At 42.0% G+C, this 23295-nt stretch overlaps 1 protein-coding gene across 1 annotated transcript in view; it reads left to right on the forward strand.

Annotated features, from left to right (window-relative positions):
- Nucleotides 1–23295, forward strand: part of NIPAL2 (NIPA like domain containing 2) — a gene marked incomplete at both ends in the record, with an annotated part of 46294 nt that overhangs the window by 22680 nt on the left and 319 nt on the right. Inside the window, 7 exons of the mRNA XM_079533970.1 lie at nucleotides 5778–5837; nucleotides 7782–7903; nucleotides 13144–13240; nucleotides 17411–17546; nucleotides 20013–20101; nucleotides 21807–21870; nucleotides 23112–23206. Of these exons, the coding sequence (XP_079390096.1) occupies nucleotides 5778–5837; nucleotides 7782–7903; nucleotides 13144–13240; nucleotides 17411–17546; nucleotides 20013–20101; nucleotides 21807–21870; nucleotides 23112–23206 (663 nt within the window). The remainder of the gene's footprint in view (nucleotides 1–5777; nucleotides 5838–7781; nucleotides 7904–13143; nucleotides 13241–17410; nucleotides 17547–20012; nucleotides 20102–21806; nucleotides 21871–23111; nucleotides 23207–23295) is intronic.

Below are 23295 nucleotides of genomic sequence, written 5' to 3' on the forward strand. Positions count from 1 at the left end.
TTTCTGAAGATGCAACAAAATCATTTCCAGGGTTCTTCCTTCTCTCTTCAATGTGTATGTTCTGTAACACAGTTTCCAGAATTAAACTCACCATAATGGCCTTTCTTTTGAGCAGTTTCTCTGAGATCTTGCTTGCTTGTTTATTAGGATATTGACACAGGGGAAAAGCAAATAATGTCTTGTCCACCACTTTTCCAGTAGTGATGTTTCGTCACATTAGAAATGTTGCATGTTCAGTTTGCAGAATATCTGTCATGAGGTCAGGCACCATCTGACTAAAATCTTTAATACCTTCCTTTGTATTTAGCACACCATTAATAGCTATAGTTTAAACTAACAGTAGTCTTAATGATTAGCTGTGATGAATCTGTGCCTAGATGTCCTGGGCAGAGCTGCCTCTCTGTTTAACTCTATCTATGCATGCAGATGTTCCTTCATGTTCTCCAAATCCATGTTAATGGGCAACAAAGGAGGCCTAGGTTCCACCAGGTCTAACAGTACCTCTCCACCTCACACCTGAAGCCTCTCCCTTGTCTTCCCAAAACGAGCCACAGTAGGACCATAGCCTGGATTTTCTTGGGCTGCTGCCCTCCCTGTGAGTGAGATAGGAATGCAGAAGGATAAGATGGTAGAAGCTTCAAGCTGATATTCTCTGGGAGATTCTGTTGTGAATTATTTACTTGCAGACCCCACCATGGAGATGACATTACAGGTGCTTATTCTTCAGCTACGTCCCATTCTTGTGATGACCAGCAACCTAGCAACCTCAACTGTTCGCTTTTTTCTTGTCCCACTCTTAGTGCTTGGCCTCCAGAACCCCTGTGGACATATTGGTACTTACCCAGGAAGAGCTGCTCCCCATCATCTGTCTCCTTAGCCTCCTGCTCATTTGGGTTACAGTGATCAAATGTACTACCTGCCTCATCTTCTCTCCATATTTCCCTGCCTATGTGGCAGCCTACATTAGATTGGATGGATTAGTGGTCTTTTTCAACCTGTAGGATTCTGTGATTTATGATCTTTCTCACATCTGTACCAGGATGGTCCTGAATCTCTTCAGCTCAGTAGATAGGCAGAGGTCTGAGGATCTTCCTGTACAGAGCACATTTTACGGTCACATTTTCAGATGTGACCTTCCTGAGCAGCAGCATCTTCATAGTCTGAGCATTCCTCAGCAGTTCTAGTGTGAAATCATCTGGGTGAGTTTAAACTGCTTCATAAGTTGCAGGCAGGCCCATAAAGTGGTGCAAATGCTTGCACATCAAGTGAAATGTTTTCCCTACTGCATAAACTGGGAGAGGTGCAAACATTAAACAAATCTTCACATCATGGCTAGTACTCCTCCTTTGGCATTTATCCAGCTTGCCAGTGAAAAGCATAGAGAAGCATTCTGCAAAACAGGTGCCTTTAGGAGCCTTTGCCTAACTGGTGTGATCTCAGCTTTGCTGCCAATCAGCTAAGCTTAAGAGAATGGCTATTTGAGACTAATGTTCAATTTCTTTTTCTCTCTATCAAAAAGACAGAAACAGCAAAATTTATCTGTGCATTTCTGAAGATTGTACCAATTATTCTAAATAAAGCTAATCTAAGACTTAAAATGAGGAAAATTAAGGATATACTAGCATTTTGGATGGTCCTGTGTGGAGCCAGGAGTTGGACTCAGTGATCCTTGAAGGTCCCTTTCGGTCTGGGGTATTCTATGATTTATAGTTATGGACAGTTATTGAAATCACTGCTTGAGGTTGGGTCTGAAATTAAAAATAAAGGTAAAGAGCTGAGATTCATAGATGGTTTCAGTACCAGGAAAACAGTTTAATAAATGAAAAATATTCATTAAATTGTTTTGCGTAGAAAAAATGAATAATGGGTACTGTTTTTTATTTGAGTCTTTTAAGATTGGATTGGATTAAATGCAAAAAATGCACCCTAATGTTCAGTATGTATTCTCTGTTTTTAACTTCTATTGCTCTATATTATTCCTTTCTTAAAAATAAGCAAGCAAACAAACAAGAAACAAGCTGAACTGCACATTTCTTGACTAGGAGGCAGAGGAGTTGTTTTCTCAGCTGGATTCTCACCCTTCAGTGTCTGCTGGTGGTAGAACCCACACATCATGCTATTCTTTATTTCTGTTTCTCCTGCAGAAAACCTACATTTGGAGATAATCGCATGTTATCGCTCTCTGAGGAGAATCAGCATTGACTAATTTGTGTGTAGCACTATTACACCTCTCCCTTAAGGCCCTTAATTGTATACCATGCAGAAAATGGACATTTCCTATCATATTCTTCAATTTAAATAGAAATTCATACGCTGTAGTAACAGACAGTGAATGCAAAACAGACTATGCCGGTGTGTAAAAAAGCGTGGTTGTTTCAACATAACAATTAAGCTTCTTAACAAACTCTTTTTTTTCCCTTTCCCATTTGATAGTTTATATTCATCACAATTTTGATGTAATAGCAAGCCATAATATTTTTCATTTGAAATAATAATTCCAGATTTCCAGATTGAAGAGCTTCAGGAGCTTTCAAAAAGGCTCTATTATAGAGATACAGACATTTTATTGATTTTATTTGATTTCATCTGATTTGCATGGTTCTCCTCTGCCCAGGCTTGATTATGTAATGTTCAGCCCTTAACAGATCATAGAATCATTGAGGTTGGAAAAGACCACTTATATCATCTAGTCCAACCACCAGCCTGTCATCACCATGCCCACTGACCGATGTCTGTCAGTGACACATCTACACTTTTCTTGAACCCTTCCAGTGATGATTTTCTGCCCTTTTTTTTGGTCTAGCAGGCCAGCTGTGTCTGCTTTCAGCTGGAGTAAGATCCATGCCTTGTTTTCAAAATTTTACCTCATTAGTTAATAAACTGAAAACGTTTTGATCCAGCTGAAAGTATACAAATTGTCTCAGACAAGTGGAGATGCAGTCTTCGCTTCAGTGACTACAGGCTGACAGTTCAGACTTAGAGCTGTGCGTGTGATTGAACCAGTGGTTCCAAAACAATTAGTGTGTAGAACTATGATAAATTGCTTGCTTTAGTGCCATGCTGTTGCCAGCTTATGCTCTGACAATTTTTTTTGTTGTTTACTTTTCTTTGTTGCTGAATTCAATTGCTGACCAATTAAGAAAACAACCAGAGAATAGTCCTCGGTGACATGGATCTCAATCTCTATGACTGTCTACAGATTTTTATGATTATTATTTTAAAGAAAAGCAGGCTAATAAATGAAGAATTGGAAAGATGCATTAATACTTTTCAGCATAGCGATTGCCCAACTTCCGTAGTCTGTTCATTCATATGGTTGAACACAATGTTCAGTGATCTCCTTCCCACATTGGAGCAAGAGGAACAAGAGGACCTTCCATAGGAAAGGGGAAACTGGGGTGGGGTGATGGGAAGGGTTTTTACTCATATATGTGGTGTGCTTAGCTCTGGCCTTTGGCAGCCCATTTATTCTTTTGCAGGGGTGACCACAGCTCTAGGATAACTCAGGCTGGAGGGGACCTTAGGAGGTCCCAGCCTCCTGCCCATAGCATGGCAGGTCACCGTGCACAGAGGAGATGGCAGGGACAATGTTTGTCAGCTAACACTGGCTTGAGAAGTGAACATTTTAAGGAGCGGAATGCACCTGAGGCTGTGAGGTTTTTGCTTTTCTGCTTCACCTGAATACAAATTAAGTGTTGGTGGCTTATCCACGGGGACAGGTGCCTTTTCTGTTCAAAGTCTCCCCTGGGTTTCACTCTGCTCCTCTTCCATTGGCATCTTCCCTCCTACTTCAGATTTTACCAATTCCTCCCATCCCAGGTGGCCTAATATACATTCTCTGAACCTCTTCTTTTTTTTAAATCCCTCTACATATTACACATCATAAAGAGCATTAATTATACATATATTCTGTTGAGCTTGTGATCTCCTGTGCATTACCAGCTATCTCTGGAGAAAGAGCTTGCCACATTTGCATTATTCAAGTGGATGACAGGCTGAGTGACTGGAATCCTTATCTGGATGCATTCCTGTGCCTACTGCCAGCCTCAGAGATTGTGGTAGACCCAGGTTGCTATTTATCATCTCCAGAGATCCAGGCAGTGGAAATGTGGGCTTAAATCATATCACTCCAAATTGGATGCCAATACCAGGATCGAACTCTGTGTTGTGTTTATTAGATCTCCATGGGGAGCCCAGACAAAGTAGTCAAGAAAAGAAATCACTGAGACATCAGTTCATTAAACAACAGGTCTGTACTGTTACAGTGGCTACATATGGGGTGGTCTGAGATGTGGTTTGGGAGAGCTCTGACAGCAGTAATTAATTCCTGCACTAACTCAGGTTGCTGCTGCTTCTCTCCTGCCTTTTATCCTCTCTCTTTTCAGAAACTAGTTAGCTCCAGTATTGCCAGTGTTGCCTGGATACCAGTGTCTTCTATAGCAGTTTTCATTTAAAAAGAAAACTGTGTCAGATAGTTTGCTTTCAGCGTGGCATTTTCAGTTAGAGATTCCTTTAGTGTTCTTATTCATTTGCATAGAGCTCCATTACTCTTCATGCAGTTTAAGTTTTGTCTCATTTTCTACTGACATGATGCTGAATTCTCATTCTAATTATCTCGTTATGAACCTATTTTGATATATCTAGAGTGTATCTAGTAGTTAACAAGTGATTAATTTTTCCATTGGAATGATAATGATGCAAAGATGGTCACAAAAAGATCTATTATTTCAAGAATAAACCAATAACCAATGTAGACAGGAACAGAGAACTTATAACAGCTTCCCACAACTTAGGTAAATGTGTCCTTTCACAGTCCCTACTGGGACAGTGAGGTTTCTAAACCTCATTCTTTGAAGTTTCTAAATCTAACATTACCAGTGCACCTCTCCCAAAGGCTTTTCTCCACCTCTTTTAGCTATTCAGCCTCTTTTGCCTCCCCTTAGATGTAGATACTCTAATACTGCATACTGGAAGAGAGCCATTTCTTACAAGTGTCTGACAATCTTAGTGGTACATCTTCGTTCCAAACCCCTTCTTCCTTCTCTAGCACACGTCCAGACTGAGCTGCTCACCAGAAATACTGTTGTGATGGCTGCTGCTGCTCACCCATTCCCTACTGCTGAATTGGGCTGGAAGCTGCCACAGGCAATGTGGGAAACCTGGGCAAGGGGTGGAGCTGCTGAGGAAAGACAAGTTCATTTCCATTTTTGTGAACATTTCAAGTGCTCACTTCCATTTTTCCCCTTTCTCATTACAAGTCATTCTAGAAGACTGTGGGTAGCCCTCCTATATGTACTAGTTCCTCCTCCCACTTGTTCATGACATTAGGCTTTTTCAGTGGTTTTCTTCCTTTCAGTTGTATTTCTGCTAGTTTACTTACAGGCTTCTAATACACTGAAGTTTGGAGAAGCAGAAATTTATCCTTCTATGCCTTGTCTGAATCCATGGAGATAGTTGTGGGAAAAATAGGGAGTGGAACAGCAGGATTGATCAGTGCCCAAGTTTCCTGATGCTTCCACATATGACTGAATCAGGGCAGTTCATGTAGTGTCTGTGTGGGAGCTCTTCAACTACGTAACAGCATGCTGGTTATGTCTAAAATTATACAAAATTAAGTATTGGTTGGTTGCTGGAATGGACTCCTGTCTGGTTATATCATGGTACAGTGCAACAGCTTTGAGATATATTTATACTTGGCTCAGAGTGGCTTTTTGCTATAGCACTTGATATTCTATCCAATATATATATAAAAAAAAGACTTGATATTTCTGTTCTAGGTAGTGCATTTATTTCTGTCTTATTCCTAAAGAGGACCATGAGGGCTGCAGATATACTGGGTAAGTGTTTGCTAATATGGACATGTGTGGCCATATGCTTAGCAAGCTGAAGCTCTCACGCAACCCCCCACTTCACACTCCCACTTCCTGAGTGTTTTGAGGCAGTTACTTACAAAATTGGGAAGAAGTGACAAAAAGAGGGAGAATCTTCAGTGCATGTGAAACAGGCTGCGCTCCCAAATCCTCTGAGCTTATAGCCATAACTCATTCCTTATGTGTCCTTTGCTCAGATTTATTTTCATAGTCTGGTTTTACTTGTGAGGTTGTATTTAGTGTTATCTTTGTGAGTAAATTCTAATAAAATTAATGATATTATTGAGTTATTCATTCAAATATAAGGTTCTTTTTCTTACTGCATAGATATTGCACAAAAATTTGAGTTCAATTAAAAGTGGCAAATTCCCTTTTGGTATTAATTTTATCACTTCAAAGAGCAAGCAATCATGTTGTCAAGAGTTCTGTTGGGAAATGTGGTCTTCATTACAAAAGTATGTCATGTTTGTGTGTGTGTGTCCAAGATTTTTTACGTATCAAAACTGCCCTGCTTGTAATAGTGAGAGACAAGCATATTTCAGAATTTGGATTTTGCACCAAACATTCTCAATATAGAGAGCACACCTGACAGGTACCTGCCATGGGGCATCTGGTGTTACTGCAGAGCTTCCAGCATCTAGGCTTGATTGTCCATACTATAACAAGTTCATCCCAGCTGTTCTCATGAATGTTTTGGAGAGATCCATTCAGAATTGTTCCAGGAATACTATATAATATTTATTTAGGTTTGAGATCCAAATTTGCCAGCTCAGCTGCTACGTTCAAAATTCCCCCTCTCCCCTCAACTGATCGTGTTTCCCTTATGGCCTTATAACTGTGGGCTGTTTTAACTAGTGCTCAGCACTGATTTATTTTATTTCTGTGAGTTAGACTATGCAAGAAGGATTTAACAATGTTGCTACATTCCATAGGAATGAGCTGTATGATGGGAAATATGGTGATGTTTTTGCGAGCACATAAATATAGAACAGTGCTGCTTTTCCAAAGAAATTGTGTGTGATAGCAGTGCCAGCAAAACCCTCCGGATGTGCTTTGTTTTGTATTCCTGAGCATTGTACTCCACACCGATTTGTAGGTTTGCCAAGAATTTTAAAGATTGCTTGAAAAAAAATTGATTAGCTAATATCTTCCCTAATCCAGTACAGCTTATGAGCTCAGGATCAGCTCACTTCTATCTAGATAACTCAATGAACATCTGTGTTTGTCAGCTGGCTGTCCACAAGGCAGAACTTCCAGATTTTTATTAAAAGCACAACAATGCAAGTTTGACCTTGAAAAGGGGCCCCAGCAACCCAATGGCTGAGCAGGCTTTTGCAAATCAGACTTTCATAAAACAGTTCATAGGTCTGCAAGTGCAGCAAGGAGTGGCTGAAACACTGGCTTCCTGACAGCTTTGCATAAGCATTGGACTAGAACCTATCTGTTGCACTTACTGTTTGCACAGCAGATCTCTGTGGACAGATCTCTGTGGACACAGTGACTTCAGGAGAGCAGTGCGTTTATGCCGGTTGATGATCTGTCTTGGTAACATGTTCTCCCAGGTTAGGAGAAGTTTCTGCGACCTGCACTGTGCCTATGAAGAATACAAAAGATCAATTCTCCTTTGCAAAGCACTTGGTATTAGAATTGAGCATAAATGAAAATCTGCTGCTGCACTGTGATCCTAATCCATGAGGCTTTACTGACAGCTTTTTATTTTGTAATTCCAGAATTCTTTATGTCTTTAATAAAAATCGTACTAGATAGAACCACAGACAGTCTAAATACCTAATCCCAGATCTGATCAAGAAGACTTCAGTCTTCTTTTTGAAGCTGTTTCTAAGTAAGCCGGAGAGCAAGAATCATCACAGCTACATGTATTAACAAGTCATTATTTCCTTTTCTTTAAAGGAGGAACTCTGGCAGTAGTAGGGACATTCCTGTTGGTGACATTTGCTCCAAATGTACCCCAAGAGCTCACAGCAAGACGAGTACAGAATGACTTAGTGAGCTGGCCTTTCTTGGTATACGTGGTGAGTATTTGGTTCACATTTCTGCCTAAATCAGAGAAACTGGGGTTCTTCAGCTGTGGGCAGCCATATGAATTAGTGGCAGAAAAACTGCTGCTGCAGGTACAGGCATTGTTCCCTGTGTGGTTTTCACAGGCAAGAGAGCTCCAGTCTCCAAGCTGAAAATGTGCTGAACCAAAATATGTGTTCATGCTACACTGTCTGCGTATACAGACATTAGTTACAGTGTTTTTCTGGAATGTAATGGAACTGCACTTTTGAAAATAGTCCTCTGTTCTTCTATATCGCCCCTTTTTATCTACATGTTGCTGAGTCTGCCCCAAAGGAGCTTTGTATGGAGCTGAAATGTAGATAGCCTGTCTCACTTCCATTCAGATTCATCTGAACTGCAGTTTGAATTAAATACAAAAACGCCATTTTGGTTAAACTATCCGCATACAAACTTCAAATCCCGTGCAGTTTCTTTGATGTATGTAATTAGCATCAGGAACAAGACAAGAGTGAACAGGAGGAATTTCTCTCTCTCTTCCTCTCTGGAATTTTGAAAAATTTTTCCTCCTGCTGAATGTAAAAGATGCTTCAGAAGTGGTTACTTTTCTCTCACTTGGGTTAGATTATTAGTGCCCAGTTTTCTCTCCAGGAGGAAGCTGAGTTAGAAAACCACTGAGTAGGCGGACTGAGGGTCTTTATGCTTCATCCAGCATGCAGATTTAAAATATATATTAACCACTCATTGAGGATACTTGCTGAGCACAAAGTACACAATAGCACAAAACAAAAGTTGATCCTCTTGCTCTATTATTCGTGCACTTTTAAAGCTTCTGAAATATGATAATCCAACCCAAGGAAAGAAATTAATGGTTACACTCCAAAGACATACGTAACATAGCATGCACTTTAGATCATGTAGCAGATTGGCTTGTGAAGGCAATGCCTAGGAGTTCTGGGGTACTCACTTAGGCCATCCTCAGCTCTGACAAGAGCTTCAGCAAGTCTGTGTAATTAGCAGAGGGAGGGGGACCCTTTAAGGAGGTAATTCAGAACAAAAAACTCAGTTGCTTGAGCACCCTCTTTTTTTCCTACTGAATATTCTCTTCAACCATGTGCTTCCACCTATAGGTACAAAAACAGACTGTCGTTCCAGGTACAGACTTTAACTTGTCGTTCTAGGTACAGACTTTAACTACTGCCTCACCCTTTTGTGTAAAGAATGTGGAAGGAGACAACCCTCCATCCACCCACCGTGACACCACAAACTTCTGTGCCATATAATGTGCACATGTTATTACAGGTTGTTGAAAAAGTGCTTTTCCCCAAGACTTCATTTCAGGAACATTTAATAAGAACACAGCTGAATACATAGGAAGATTTTATTCTGTTCTTCTTAGGAGAAAGTATAAGGAAGTTACAGGCAACCCCTCGACTTTCTTTCCCCTCTTCTCTTTTCCCTGCCTCAGCCAGCATCCAGTTCTCTAGCATGGATTGCAAGGGAGAATGGAGCAACTACATAGCAAGTGTTCTTGATTCAACAACAAATCAAGCTTGATTTGTTTCTTCTACTCCCTAGATTCATTTGATTTGAGCTTTTTGTTTCAAAAGAAAAGGGAAGAATTAAAGTCTCCTCAAGAGGTACCAGCCTGATGTGCCTGGCATGCTGCTGGAAGTTCAAGCAAACCCTCCTGTAAATATTCTCTTTGGACAGGGAATTAGCTCGTCATATTTGTTTGTGAAATTTCTAGTGCAGGTTGGCTGATGATGATGTATAAAAAAGCACAGCTACAGCTACAGAAGTTGCTGAGTATCCAGTATAAATATATATAGAAAGGAGACAGTGCAGCAGTATAAAGCAGGCCAACGGTTTTTCTAAAAGTAGTCCTGAAGTATGGTCTGCTGAGGAATACAAAGCCCCAGTGGTACAAAATGTTCTGTGTGGGTGATAAACCATCCTCCTGTGGCTCACCACTGGCATCAGTGGAGTTCTGCAGAAATAGCCTGTGGTTCCCATGAGACAACTTCAAGCCACCTTCTGAGACTTCGCATTCATGTCTTAGCTTTCTTTCTTTTTTGTATATGCACACTTTGAGTCACTGCAGAAGACATCAGTTATGGATGAAGCTTTTAGACTTCCCTAAACAGAAGAGTAGTGAGCACTGGGTTGCTAATTTTTAATATCTATACAATCGGTTTCAAAACATTTCTGTTTTTCCTTCAAAGTGTCTAGGAGACCATTCTGGTTCATTGGTCCCTGCATTGCTGTATGTCTCAGAAAAACAACAGAGGCAGACAATGCAGTATGTTATTCCAGGTTCTGATAATGCTTAGAAACATAGAAAACATCACAATTATAAAAATGTTGATAATGTGGACCTGAGAAGACTTCAGTGCACATCAGTTACATTTGTAAAAATTATTGTAAATGAGTCAAGTTCCTTCAGTTCTATAAACAGAATATATTAAGAAAGTTGTTAGATTCTACACACTTCCCATTCCTGGTTGCTGTACTTAACACAACTGCAGCTAACATCTATTGAAACTGAGCACCACTTGGCGTAATTCTCAAGACACAACCAAAGGCAACAGCTAGAAAGGACCCCATCTGCATGAGGTCTTGTTAGGAGCCATACACTCTGCTTGCAGTGTGACTCAGTGCAGTGTCCTCCCCTTGTCTTCTGATTAAAGAGGACCTCTTGATGGTAGGAGAAGTTTGGCTGCTGGGCAACAGGAGGTAAGAACGAAGTTTTTGTATTTCATGCAAAATGCGCAAAAGTAGAGTTGTATAAACTTAAATAGCAGCCCTGAAAAGCAAGCATCTGCTTTCTTCCTAGGTTCAGCTGCATATAAAGGCACTTTTCTTTCATGGTGACTGGATCTCTTAAAGCTGTCTAGGGAGTATAGAATGAATGGATACCCGAGGTACAGCTGGCTGCTTACAGCAGGCTGTCTCATGCATTTATGCATGCTCTGCACAACCAGTCCAAGCAGCTGGGATAGGCAGTGGGTGCTCAGGTTTACACCAGGGCCTTGGGAGCAGGTCCTGCAGTACCATGTCACATGATGCCACGTCCCCATCCCTGTCACAACTCTCTGCTTGCCCACCCTGAGCCAGTTGAGCCTTTCACCTCCTGAGCCAGCACATCATGGAGGAAGAGTTCTTGGACATCTCTGGAACTTCTTTCTAGCATGAGGACCTTTCCACATGGGAAGTACTTATTTAGCACAGCTTTCTTCTATTCCATTAGCAATTGTTCTCTGATTAAAATAAAAACAAAACAAAAGGCAACTGAAGCAATTTGAAGGCTATTGTAACTGCAGCTGGATAATGTGATATTTCCCTCAGGCCCTGAGATGTGTTTGCCAGTGGCACAAACAGTGAAGCTGCTACCTTTACTCTTCCTCTTGAGTACCCTCAGAACCATTGCAGTTTTCCACAGGGAAACCAAGATGAACTCACAAGCCTGCAGTTGCTAACATGTCTTCTGCTTTGTTTCCCAGCTGAGACATAACCAGTGTTACACTGCTGAATGAAGCTGGGTAGGCTGCAGAGGTTCCCTACTGGGAGGCTGAGGCAAAGGCCTCGTTCTACCATATGGTGTCCCAGCTTTCATCCCTGCTGGCACACAAGGGGTGTTGTTCTGGAGGGAGAGGAGAGCAGAATTCTGCAAGAGATTACAAAGATGATAGAACCACTAGTCCAGAAATGTTTTTGTTCCTTTTAACCAGTAGCAAAATGCTTTCCTACATTCAAACACTTATCAAAAAATGTTTGTTTATTTGTTTGTTTTACACTTGTAAGAAATGCTTGAATTTCTTTGAAGAATGGTGGTATAAAATTATAAAATCTAAATTTGTGTTTGCACTGTTTTGAGCTGCAATGGTGTCTCAGTTGTCTTCAAGAGCAAGAGATCAGTGTGAAAGTAAATCAAAACTGAATTAAAGCATACCATATTCTGTTCATATTTTTGCCCACTAATAATCTGGGGGAGGGTTGAGCGTGGTAGAAAATGTTAGTTGCTGAATGCAGCTGACAGCTTCTTACTTGTGCACTCATTTTCCATGATGAGAAATTTGCAATCTTACATTATGTAACTATTGTTGCTAATCGTTCAGTTCCTTCTTTGTAAATAGCAGCAGAGCAACACCCAGATCTTCTTTATTGGAGTGCTGTGTTAAGAGTGGAGGGGCTGTATAGAATATAAAATAACATGGTATTGATGGAGCCAAAGGAGTAAAGGCAAGGTTTTTCTTTGACTTGTTTCACTGGTAAAACAATGAAAATAATCAGATTCAATACTGATGACAATCTCATTTTCTGTCTTATTTCCTCCATTCAGTTACTTCCTCATGTGCACCAACCTCTCTTTCTCCATCCACTTGCTCAGGTCAGGCGGCTCTCAGTACCCTTCAGAATTGAGGTCCTTTCATTCTTGTTTTCAAGAGGCTTTCTGCACTTGCAATTTCTGTTGACTTTAGCAAAGAGGGGCATTTGTGCAACTACATTATGCATGGTAAGAGAGGAATCCCCATCCTTTTGGGATGCTGTGGAAGCTCAGTCACTCCCTGAAGCCATTCGGCACCACTAAGCACAGAGGAAAGCCTGGTGGTGGCTTGGGCAGCTGGAACAGCAGGGAGCTTCTGCTGAGGTGGTGATGCAATGAGACAAATTAACAGCAAGTCCATAAATTTAACCAGCTGTCAGATGTTATTGAGGGAGCAAGTCTGGACCATGGGCAGTGTGAGTAAAAGTGCTTCAGCAGCTGCAGCTGTCCTGCAGTGTGGTCTGCTGGTGTGTCACTGAGCTTTTCCAGGTGAGCTCCTGACAGGTACCCTGCCATCTGAGAAATGCCACAGCAAATAAATGTTTTCTCCCTGATGATGTATGGCAGAAAGTCAGAGCAGAAAGGCTGGGTTAGGTGGATTTTTCTGAGCAGGGCTTGAGAGAAGGGCAAAGAGGTCAACAAGCATTCTGCACATCACAAGGAGTGACACTAAGAATATCATATCCAGAAGGAGAAACTGCTGTTTCCCCAGGTAAGTGCCTTACTCTATAAGAATTAAAAACACAGAAGTTCTGAAAAAATTATTTTCAGTAATTATAGATATCTTTACTGTCACCTTGAAAGTCGTCCAGTGCTACCAATGAGAAAATATAGCTAGAAGTACAAAAACATGACATTTACAAGACTTTGAATGAAGCATTTATTACACAGTTTTACAGCTCTAACTTTCTTCCCTTTTATTTCCAGATTTTAGAAATTATAACATTCTGCATTCTCCTTTATTTTTACAAAAGAAAGGCTGTGAAGCACATTGTGGTTTTGTTAATGATGGTGGCAATGCTGGGTAAGAACGTATTACTCACTTTGATGTTCCTGTCAGTCACTTGATAATTCCTTGTCACCCAGACTCCCCAACCAGTTTAGATTAGGGTCACTTCAAAGGGAAGGAGAATCACTGAAACATTTCACATCATTTTACTGTGGTCTTTTTGAAGAGGGAAGCCAATTACGGAATGTAGTTTCTGTGCTCATTGCTGGGGCTAGTTTTCTTTAGAGAGCTCCTTATATGAATATGGTGTGTGCAACAATACTGTGAAGCTTTTTTAACCAATGCTTTGGATCTTGGGAAAGTGAACTGTTTGAAACTTTCTTTTGTGGAGCAGAGCAGGATAGCTGAGAAAATCAACTGTTTAAGCTAGAGCAATTTTAAGACTGTGTAAGCACTCTGTAAGCGTATGCAGTGACACTCTGTGACTATATGGGTGCCTGTACTTCACCATCTTTCTAGAAACACAACAAGCATTCAGCAGGTCACTGAAGTTTGCCCCCTGATTAACACTGCCACCAGAAAAGAATCAATACCCAGAGAAATGAGAGCATTTAATCAGGTAGTTTTCACTGAAGTCAAACTGGAACCAGTTATGAAAAATACCAGGAGGCTGCCTTTAAAGCTCCACTGCAAGCAGGCATATATTAAGAATTTGTCACTGCTCCATCTCTTTTCTCATCTTTGTCTTGTCAACTTGTCTATGAAACCCTGATGGTACACCATCTCCATACGCACATCCACATCAATGTCATTCTGTCAGACTGTCCCTCTGCTGCCATCTGTCACACAGCAAAAACATGTAACAGAATACTGGTGGGAAGGTTCAAACCTCTACTGCCATACCACCAACATGAGCCTCTGATGTCATGGGCCAACATGATCAAATAGGAGACATTACAGTTGGAGAAGCCCTTGTATTTTAACTGTGTTCACTGGATGGATGTGTCATCCTACAGAGACAGAGAGTTTCTCATGGAGCTGGTCAGAACTGTTTTGATAAAACTGAATTTGAATAAAGTTTGCCAGTGATACACTGTAAAACACATGCAGATTTATTGGCCACATTCCTCCAGACTCCTGCCTGGCTTCTTACCTAGCTGAAAAGCTCAGACTTCCTTTCATATCTACCTTTCTGGGACTGTCCCCCTACTAAATTTCCCAGCACCTTGAACATTAGGATCAGCAGCTCTGCAGAAGCCTTGAAGGATTTCCTTCTCCCTTGATGAAGCAGAGATCAAAGAGTCCCAAAAGCCATCAGTCTGTTTGACTGCTGTTTCGCTTTGGAAGAGAGGTTGTGAGTCCAGACAACTCCTAGCATGGAAGCCTGGCAGCTCTGGCAGAACTCACTGAGCTGCCCAGTGGTTTCCAACCCCTCAGTGCTCCTGGTCAATGAGAGCTTTGGCGTTCTTGCCACACAGCTAAAGAACTCAGGATGGATTTCCATGCTCATCTTCCACAGTTTGGGGCAGACCCGGCAGAAAGTCATCTGGGCTAAGTCTAGGAGAGCTGGTCCATCAGGCTGTTTTGCTGTGGAGCCTGCCAGTCCCAACACTAGCAGTGCCAAATGGACGTATGGGGATGCTGAGCAGCAGAAGATCTTGGAAGCCCAGGAGGCACTCACTGCAGCTTGGTGGGAAGGCTGAAATCAAGCATAAATAACAATTGCAGCTGGTGGCTGCTGAGGTTTTGGTGAGCATGTGCAGCTTTAGGACAAATGTGTCATTATTCCTGCTCTATTTAAAGAGGCACAAACAAACAAATCCTGGTTCATGGAAAATTTTGAAATTCAGACAGTTCCCTCAAGGAAGTGCAGAACTCTGGCTGGCTCCAGCTCCTGAAGCTGTCCTGGTGCCTGGGAGTCCCTGCAGAGCTGCAGTGCTTCCTATCTGACATTTCTGCTGGGCACAGCCATGAGGATGTGAGGAAGGGCTCACAGCCATCCTGTGTGTGTTCCCTGCCTTTGGAGTGGCTGTAGGACAGGCAGATGAGGAATGGGGTCACCACGCCCAAAATTCTCAAGGACAGCTCACGGGGAGGAGATTTCTGCCTTACCTAACATCTGCATAGATTCATTCTTGGTGGAGAGTTCACATGGATGTAAATGAAATGTAGAAAGAAAAGGCATCCTTCATGTTCCATTGGATGGGAAAGCTACTTCCATTACAAAGAAAATGCAGAGGTGATCATGAAATCTGAAATTACTTAGTGTAAATCTCCAAGTCCATTTGGTGAGACTTATCTTACCTCATGCTTATACTGGGAGTTATCATAAATTTTGGGGGAAATATTTCAGATTAAAGTGGGATTTCTGAGTTTCCTGCTCTAACAGCTGGACAGTGGCATCATTTGTCACGCTAGCTTGGGAGGGGTCATTCTATCAGAAACAGAGAAACCATCTCCTAGGGGTTTGAAACCTATTCCAGGTCTATGTTAGCTAAAAGAGCATTCCATCTTTTCAAACAAAACAAAGTCAAAACAAAAATAACAGCATAAACCAAAAAATCCCTTCTGCTTATTTTTTCTGGTTTGTTAAAAATATAAGGGAAAGTAATTACGCTTTTATCAGAAACTAATTTTCAGCAATTTTTACTTAGTTGGACAATTCAAACTGCTGACTTTTACCTGGAATTGTTCTTTCCAAAATAATAACTCTCCCAGCTGCAACACAAATCTCAGTTATTATGTGGGCTGCTTGGTGGGGGCTTTGTGTATTTTTGGCTTTTTATCATAAGCCCTAGCGTGGGTCAGGATTTGACCCATCCTGCTCACTGTTATGCTGTGTTTGGTGAACTACTCCACCTATTTCAATTATAGAGCAGGAAGTAAAGCACTGGGTGCAAAGGTTGCTGTTAGAGGAGTGAATTCCATGATAGTGAGCAGGATCATCACAAGTGTATACAACTCCAAAACTCCCTCTGAACTTTTGGACTTGTTGTAAGAAAAATGCTTGCAGTCAAAACCTCAGGCCCAAATCCATTCTTCTTCCCCTACCTTTCCTCCGAGCCCCTGCTCTGAACACTTTGCACAGTGCAGCTTGCCTTGCCAATCTGAATTTTGCAGCGACGGGAGGATGAATCAGACATGGAAATCCAACACTCCCAGCTCTGGAACAGGGTGGAACTGGATCTCAGCTGGGGAGCGGTGCTCCTGACAATGAATTACCTCTCTTTGAAGGTCACCGCTGCACCCTGATTCTTCTTACCATTATCAGTTTGTTTTGAGGTTGTTGTATTTTTTCTTGCTGTCACCACAACCTCGTTAGTTTAGCTTCAACAAACCACAAGCGCACTCCAAAAAGAATCCTGAAGTAGCTCTTAGCTCAGCTTTCAGCCCCTTTCTCAAAGATGGGCATTGCAAGACTTCTCCAAATTGCTGACGTATACCAAATCATCGTCTGCTGGGATTTTTATTTTTTTTTTGTGATGCGCTGAAGATGAATTAATGGATTGAAAACACACTATTCTCTGGTCTTAAGACTCACCCCTGACATGTAGTGCAGAGGCTGTGCTCACTGCTTGAACCCTGTACACAACCTGTGGGAAAGTTAGATGCTTGGTGATGCGATCCCACAGATCAGCTCCGACCAGCTCCTGTCTCAGCAGAGAAATCTTGAGGGTTAGCAGTAATTTCTGGCTGCCATGTCATGTGCAGGCTGCCAGTAGGTGTGCTGGCTTCTCTGAATGGAGAAGGATACCTCTCATGCTTGCACATTGCAACGAGGACTCCGGATTAACAGCTGGGCTGAATAAAGGATGTCTGGCAGATGTGGAGGCTATTTGAGCACCTCTGCCCATTGTGGAGGGCATATACTCAACAGCAGAAAATGGATGGGGTCTTTCTTTGAACGCAGCTCAATTTCTGTCTCTTTCTCACACAATGTGCAAGATTTTATTAGTCTATTACCTCTGCCACACTGAAAGCAGAGAGACTTTGGACAGATGCAAGGTTGCAGACATCAGTTCTGGAAGACCTGCAAAACACATCAGTAAAGCACACACACAGTTAAGGCTGCTCTGAGCTGAGACATCAACTTAGCAAATGTTTATAAATCACACGTTTGGCTTTAGGTGCCCAAACTCCACCTCAGTGTCTCTCAAGGCATCAATTCCACGGCACATCTCTCGCTGATGCTCTGAGGTCACCACTGTGGGTCCTGCCCTGTTAATCCTTCCTTTTCCCTTTCAGCTTCGCTGACTGTCATTGCTGTGAAGGCTGTGGCCAGCATGATAACACTCTCTGCCAAAGGGAAAATGCAGCTAACTTACCCTGTTTTCTATGTCATGCTCATCTTAATGGCAACTTCTTGTGTTTTCCAGGTCAAGTAAGTGAGTTTCTCCTTATCTCCTCATCTTTGTATCAATTAATCTGTCAGTTCTCTGCAGCACTGACATGGACCCTAGATGTAAGTTGCTCTTAAAGGCAGCAAATTCCTGGCAGAACCCTGAAAGATGCATGAATTGTCTACAACTGATAATACTGTTTATTTAGGCTTTATTTCTCAGTTTATAATTGTTTAATTAGGCAGATGCTTTCTCTCACTATCACCTTAAACAAAGTTTGGCCAAATATAGTTCTTGTTTCGGCATAAGTTTTGGACTCATTACATAAAATTTATATTCCTGATACTTTTTTTTAAATTACTTTCAGAAACCTTCAGTGCTGAATAATCAAATGGCCACATTTACCCTCACTTTGCACCTCTTGTCCCTAGCTCATGCCACTCATCATACTGAAGAAGAGTTTACCCCCACTTCCTCCCCGCTTCTGTTACATGTGCATGCTGCTCTCTGCTGCCTTATATGTCTGTACTGTTTTAGGAAGTAATTTGCTTTTGGTGAATGGGGGACATCAGAGTTTTCCCTGCTGGCCTCTGGCCTGTTAAGTGATTGTTTTAGGCTGGCTTTGCAGGTTGCTGGGGGTGGCAGCCTGGTAAAATATGACTTGCAGCTGAACAGAGAGTCCCTTCCCTTTATGCTTCAGGTGGTGATAGCATCACTCAGTAATTTCATCTAGGCTGCTCCAGTGTTTACTTGCAGGATTATTTTCTGGTAGAAGAGCCAATCCAGCTTTGCTGTGGCAGAACATACCATTTCCATGTGTAATCAGAAAGTCCATGCATTACTGTGCAGTGGCTCTCCATAGCTGACTCAGGAACTTCGCCATAACTGATAGTGGAGTGATTTACAACCAGCTTGTCTTCACCAGGACAACAGCTCAGGGCATTAAAAATAGGAAATAACAGTTTGGTAAACAGGGAGCTGCTGAATTAACCTCTCCTTGCCAATAGGAAGCTGCTGAATTAACCTGTCCTTGCCAACACTTTCATTATTTCTTTTTGCTGGGTCAAAATGAAAATGTGCCCATTTTGTTTCCTGGGCCCAGTGACTCTTCATCCTTGCTCTGTTTGGAAACATTTTCTAACTGACAGTGCTGTCAGTTTAGTTTTTTTCAGTCTCACTGTTTCTTCTCTTATTTTACTTGACTGTCATGTCAGCTCACAATGACAGCCTGGGCTGCTGCATCCTCCTCGACTCAGTGCTGGGCTTAGTATCACTGTTTTAGTCCCTGTGACCAAGTTTGTGGCAAGTGAGAGAAAATAATGAGGTGTTTTCAATGACTTCAAAATCCTGACTATCCTGTGGATATGTAGAATTTCTTTATTTTTAAAGCACCATGGAAACTGTTCAACAGTTGCTAAAATAACCATGCAATTACTTTAATGGCTAAAACAGATCCAAGCTTGAATTTTTACTGTTCACATATATTGTACCACCGAAACATTTAAGTGTGGTTCTTTTTATAGCTTTTGAATGCACTCTTCAGTCTTCTGATTTTTCTCTTTCAGTTTGAAATGCACCGTTCCTGTAACAGACTATCGGTGCATCCAAGAGCTCATGCTCATGATTCATCACCTTGTGGGTAAATGTTGATGGCTTTGGTCTCCTTACAAGTGGGTTAGTGCTTGGCCTTCTTTGCTTGCTGATGCAGAATGTGTGGGCTGCTCCATGACCGGTGCCTCAGTGCTGCATGTTTGTGTGCAGTGCACACTCACATGCTCCTGCAAATTCATGTTGATTATTTTGATGAGGGTTTGGGTTGCCTTTCTGAGGAGCACAGCAGAGAGTTTCCATACCAAGGAGCACAGGCCTGGAGCCACTTCCCTGGACTTTTCTAGTGGAACTGAGTGTGTCTGGGTGTGATTGCATGGGGTGATAAACATGCAAATACATGCTTTAGCCAAGTTGGACTGAGCAACAGTTCTGTGAGCAGTTGCATATGCATGTCCGCGCTGGAAATATATCCTTACCCAACCTGCTCAAATTAGAGCAACTTGTCCCTGGCAGCACTTCTTCCAAGAGCTGAGGCACACCATGGCCAGCAATATCCTAGCATTCCTCCCTTATCTGTGGCAAGCAATTTTTCCAGCAGTACTTCAAAGGTCTCTCTGGCAGTCTATAGCCAGAAGAATCCAATCCAACTTTCTTGCTTTGCTCTTTTTTTGTTGTTGTTGTTTCTACTCTGCAAAGTCAGAGCTAGTAAGTGAATTCAATACACATACCTATCTGTCAAGGACTATTTGCTGTAGTGGTAAGAAATCATAGAATCATAGAATCACAAGGTTGGAAATGACCTCTAAGATCATCTACTCCAACTGTCTTCTTATTACCACTGCTACCAAAAGCTACTAAAAAAATAGTCACACTGAACCGACAGAAGCCAGCTTAACTTTACTTAAAGTGTAATGAATCTCCTGTAGCCAAGTGGTGCAATAACACTTGTTTTCCAGGTTCTTAAATCAAGCAATGCATCTATATGAAGCAAGAGCAGTTGTGCCCATTAACTTTGTGTTCTGCACCACGACCGCCATCATATCAGGTTGGTTTCTGACCCTCAGTCTCTATAGAATGGTTTTCTAAACACTGAGTTTTCAGACATTACTGTCTTCAGACAGGACCACAAACGAATCACATTTGTCTCCACAAGAAGATTTTCCTAAGTGACAGGTGTTTATGCTCTGAAAAGTGAGCCAGTTTGCAACTTTCAAAGCAAAATAAAAAATACTGAATTCTGGCATTACCAGAATTGATATGTACAGCTTACTGTGCCTTACTGGCTCACTAGAATTACCTGCATTTATCTTAGCCGCATCTTGACATCAAGCAAATGCATTTCCCATGTGCACACCAACCTCCCCGTATCTGAGCTGGTAGAGTAATTTTAACAGCCTGGCAAACTGCTCAAATGACAACCAGCTGTGATTCATAGTAGTTAGTGTATATTCAGTTTCAGAAGGTGGAATTCTAGGTTAAGTGAAGGAAATAAAATGACTCCAAAGACCTTTTAAGCATTTAGCATTTTATTCTGGGTGAGAACTCTGAACTCGGTGCTGTTAAAGAGGAACTTCAGATCTTGGAAATGGTGCAGAGTGAAAGAACATGAGCAGGGAGGACAACTAAGACGCTGTATCAGCAATGAGCCAAAATGATCGTGTTGTTATAACATTTATGACTCATTTTAGCACACACTGGGGGCTTTCCTGTCATTGCTGCGCAGGAGTTTCTCATGCAGAGCTGCCATTAATGAGAAGGGGAGTTAGCTTCGTGCACAGATTGCCCTCAGCACCTGCATTAGGAGGCCTACAGTTTGTGACTGAGACTTTTTCCAAAAGGGGGTTGCATTCTTGCAGCCATATGGGGAAATTGGCCTTGTGCCTCAGTAAGAGATCACGTACCTATTCAGGAACGGCTTAATGGCTTTGAGACTGGATGCATATGCACTTGCATCAGGTTAGTTAAACCAGTGTAGAACTTAGAGAACAAGCTCTGCTGAATCTTGCTGGGATACTGGTGGGAAATATCTCTTCTCGTGATTTCCCCGTCCCAAGCTGCAGTCTTTGAATATACAGACACACTTCAGTGGCTCTGGTTCACACTCTGGTGTTTCTAATCAAAACTATGCTCATCAGTGGTTTAAAACAAATACACTTGGCTGTGCATTAGGGCAGCTGAGATCCAGATACACATCTGGCTCTGTCATCTCCACTGCAGAGGTGCTAATTCCTGTTCGAGGGGTGACCAGAAAGAGTTAGTGATCCCTTCAGCCAGAAGGATTTGGCAAACTTGGCTGCTGGAGCCCTTAACTTGGTGCAAATACTAGGGACACAGCTAGTTATCAAAAACCTGTTCCCAATTGGAGTTAATGTGTCCACACTGTTGGAGTGGCTTAATTAAATCCATGAGGAACCTGCTAGCTGTATGCCCGTGAGTTAGACTTTGAGTTTGACCTGCACAAAAACTGTTGCTGACAATGCAAAAAATAGCCTGCATCTGTGCAGTTACTAACATAGCACATGCTCCAGCCCGATAGACTAAATCTTCTCCAGTCTCTTGCAGTATCTTGAGAAAGCCTTGATAATGGCATACGGGTATATAACATGAACCCACCACAATGTGTATTAATACCATATTTGGCATTTTTTTGCTCCACTTGAGCATGACACCGCTCCTGACCCTCCCAGCTGTAATTCATATCACTTGGAATCCAGTCAAGATCTGCAATTCTTGTTTCTGTCACATTCCAGGGGTCATATTTTATCAGGAATTCCAAAGTGCAACTTTCCTGAGCGTGTTCATGTTTCTGTTCGGGTAAGTGTATCAGCCTACAATCTGCACAAACGCTTGTACTGCAACAGCATTGCCTTGCGGAACCCCTTCTTTTCTCAGTAAGAAGAACCCATCTTGTTATTAAAGTATTACGGAATTGTAGGATGAAAAGACATTAAAGGAATGACTTAATATCTATGTTATGGGAGTTTGGAGGCCCGATTTTGAATCCAAATACGTAAAAATGTGAGATACTTGCGAACTACTACCACAGTGGTATGAAAACCTAGCAGCAAGTGTTCCTCCAATGCTCTCCACCAAAGATGATGTTGTAGGGGTGCTTGTACCTATGTGAGAAATCTCCCATGGCATGTTCCACCTGCATGTCCAGCTGCCCTTTGATGCCATTAGATGTGGGCACTTAGAGGAGTTGCTTGCCTACAAGGATCTTCCTGTGCCAAGGAAGCCTGCTAAGAAGCTGTTAAAACACATTTGAAAAAGACCCTGAGTGTCGAGAGCCAGAAATCCGATGGCTGCCAGCACAGCAACAGCTCAGGGGAGGGGTGAATATTACTTAAGGATGGGATATAGATGGTTAATAGCACCTTCCAGAACTGCGGGACCATCTTGTCCCCTTGCTGTCAAACAGCCGGGCCAACAGCTGCAGACATCTTTGTCCCCTGCAGTCAGACTGCAGTAGATGCCCAGAACTGCAGTGTTGCATGACTATGGGAAAAGTAAAAGAAAATGGAGATGAGCAAATCCAACCATGGATTTGGCAGGCAAGAGTTAGTGATTGTGTGTCCAACACAGAGTGGATAGGAGATTTGTCCAAGCGTAGCAGTTTCTCATTGCTCCTGGCTTACAGCTTGCCCCTGAGACACACAGTTGAGTGAGAAAAACAACAGAGATGTTGATTGTCTGCAACAAGCCTGAGTTATTGATGAAATCACAGATGCTGCAGTGCTAGCTGAGACGCTGTGTCAAGATTTGGTCAGGAACCCAAAGGTTGCGGTCTCACGCTCACAGGTATTTGATTAGGTATATGTTACTGAAAGCATCATTTTCCTACAAAGCCTTGGAAGCAATTGTAAAGCTTCAGGAGGCACAAACTAGTCTGACAGGAGCTGAAGATGAAGGTACAGAACAGCCAGGAGGAAACGGCTCTTTGAGAACAGAGCAGCTTGTGTTTGGAAATCCTTGAACAAGAAACATGGGTAAAAGTTCTCATCTCAGACGCAGTGAACTGCTCTTAATAATACGATGCCACTGTTATTTTGCAGGTGTCTCCTATCTTTCCTCAGTGTATTTGTAATTGCAGTAAATAAAAAAGAGGAGCATTTACAAGTTCCTTATATTGACTGTGGATGTATTCCTGGTAAGTAGGACTTTTTTTCCTGTCTGTTTAAAAATGAGATATCAGATAATGGAATGACCTAGGAGAGTTGAGTCAGAAATGTGCTGTAG

Source organism: Tetrao urogallus (assembly GCF_951394365.1).
Source record: "Tetrao urogallus genome assembly, chromosome: 3".
NCBI classification, from domain to species: Eukaryota; Metazoa; Chordata; class Aves; order Galliformes; family Phasianidae; genus Tetrao; species Tetrao urogallus.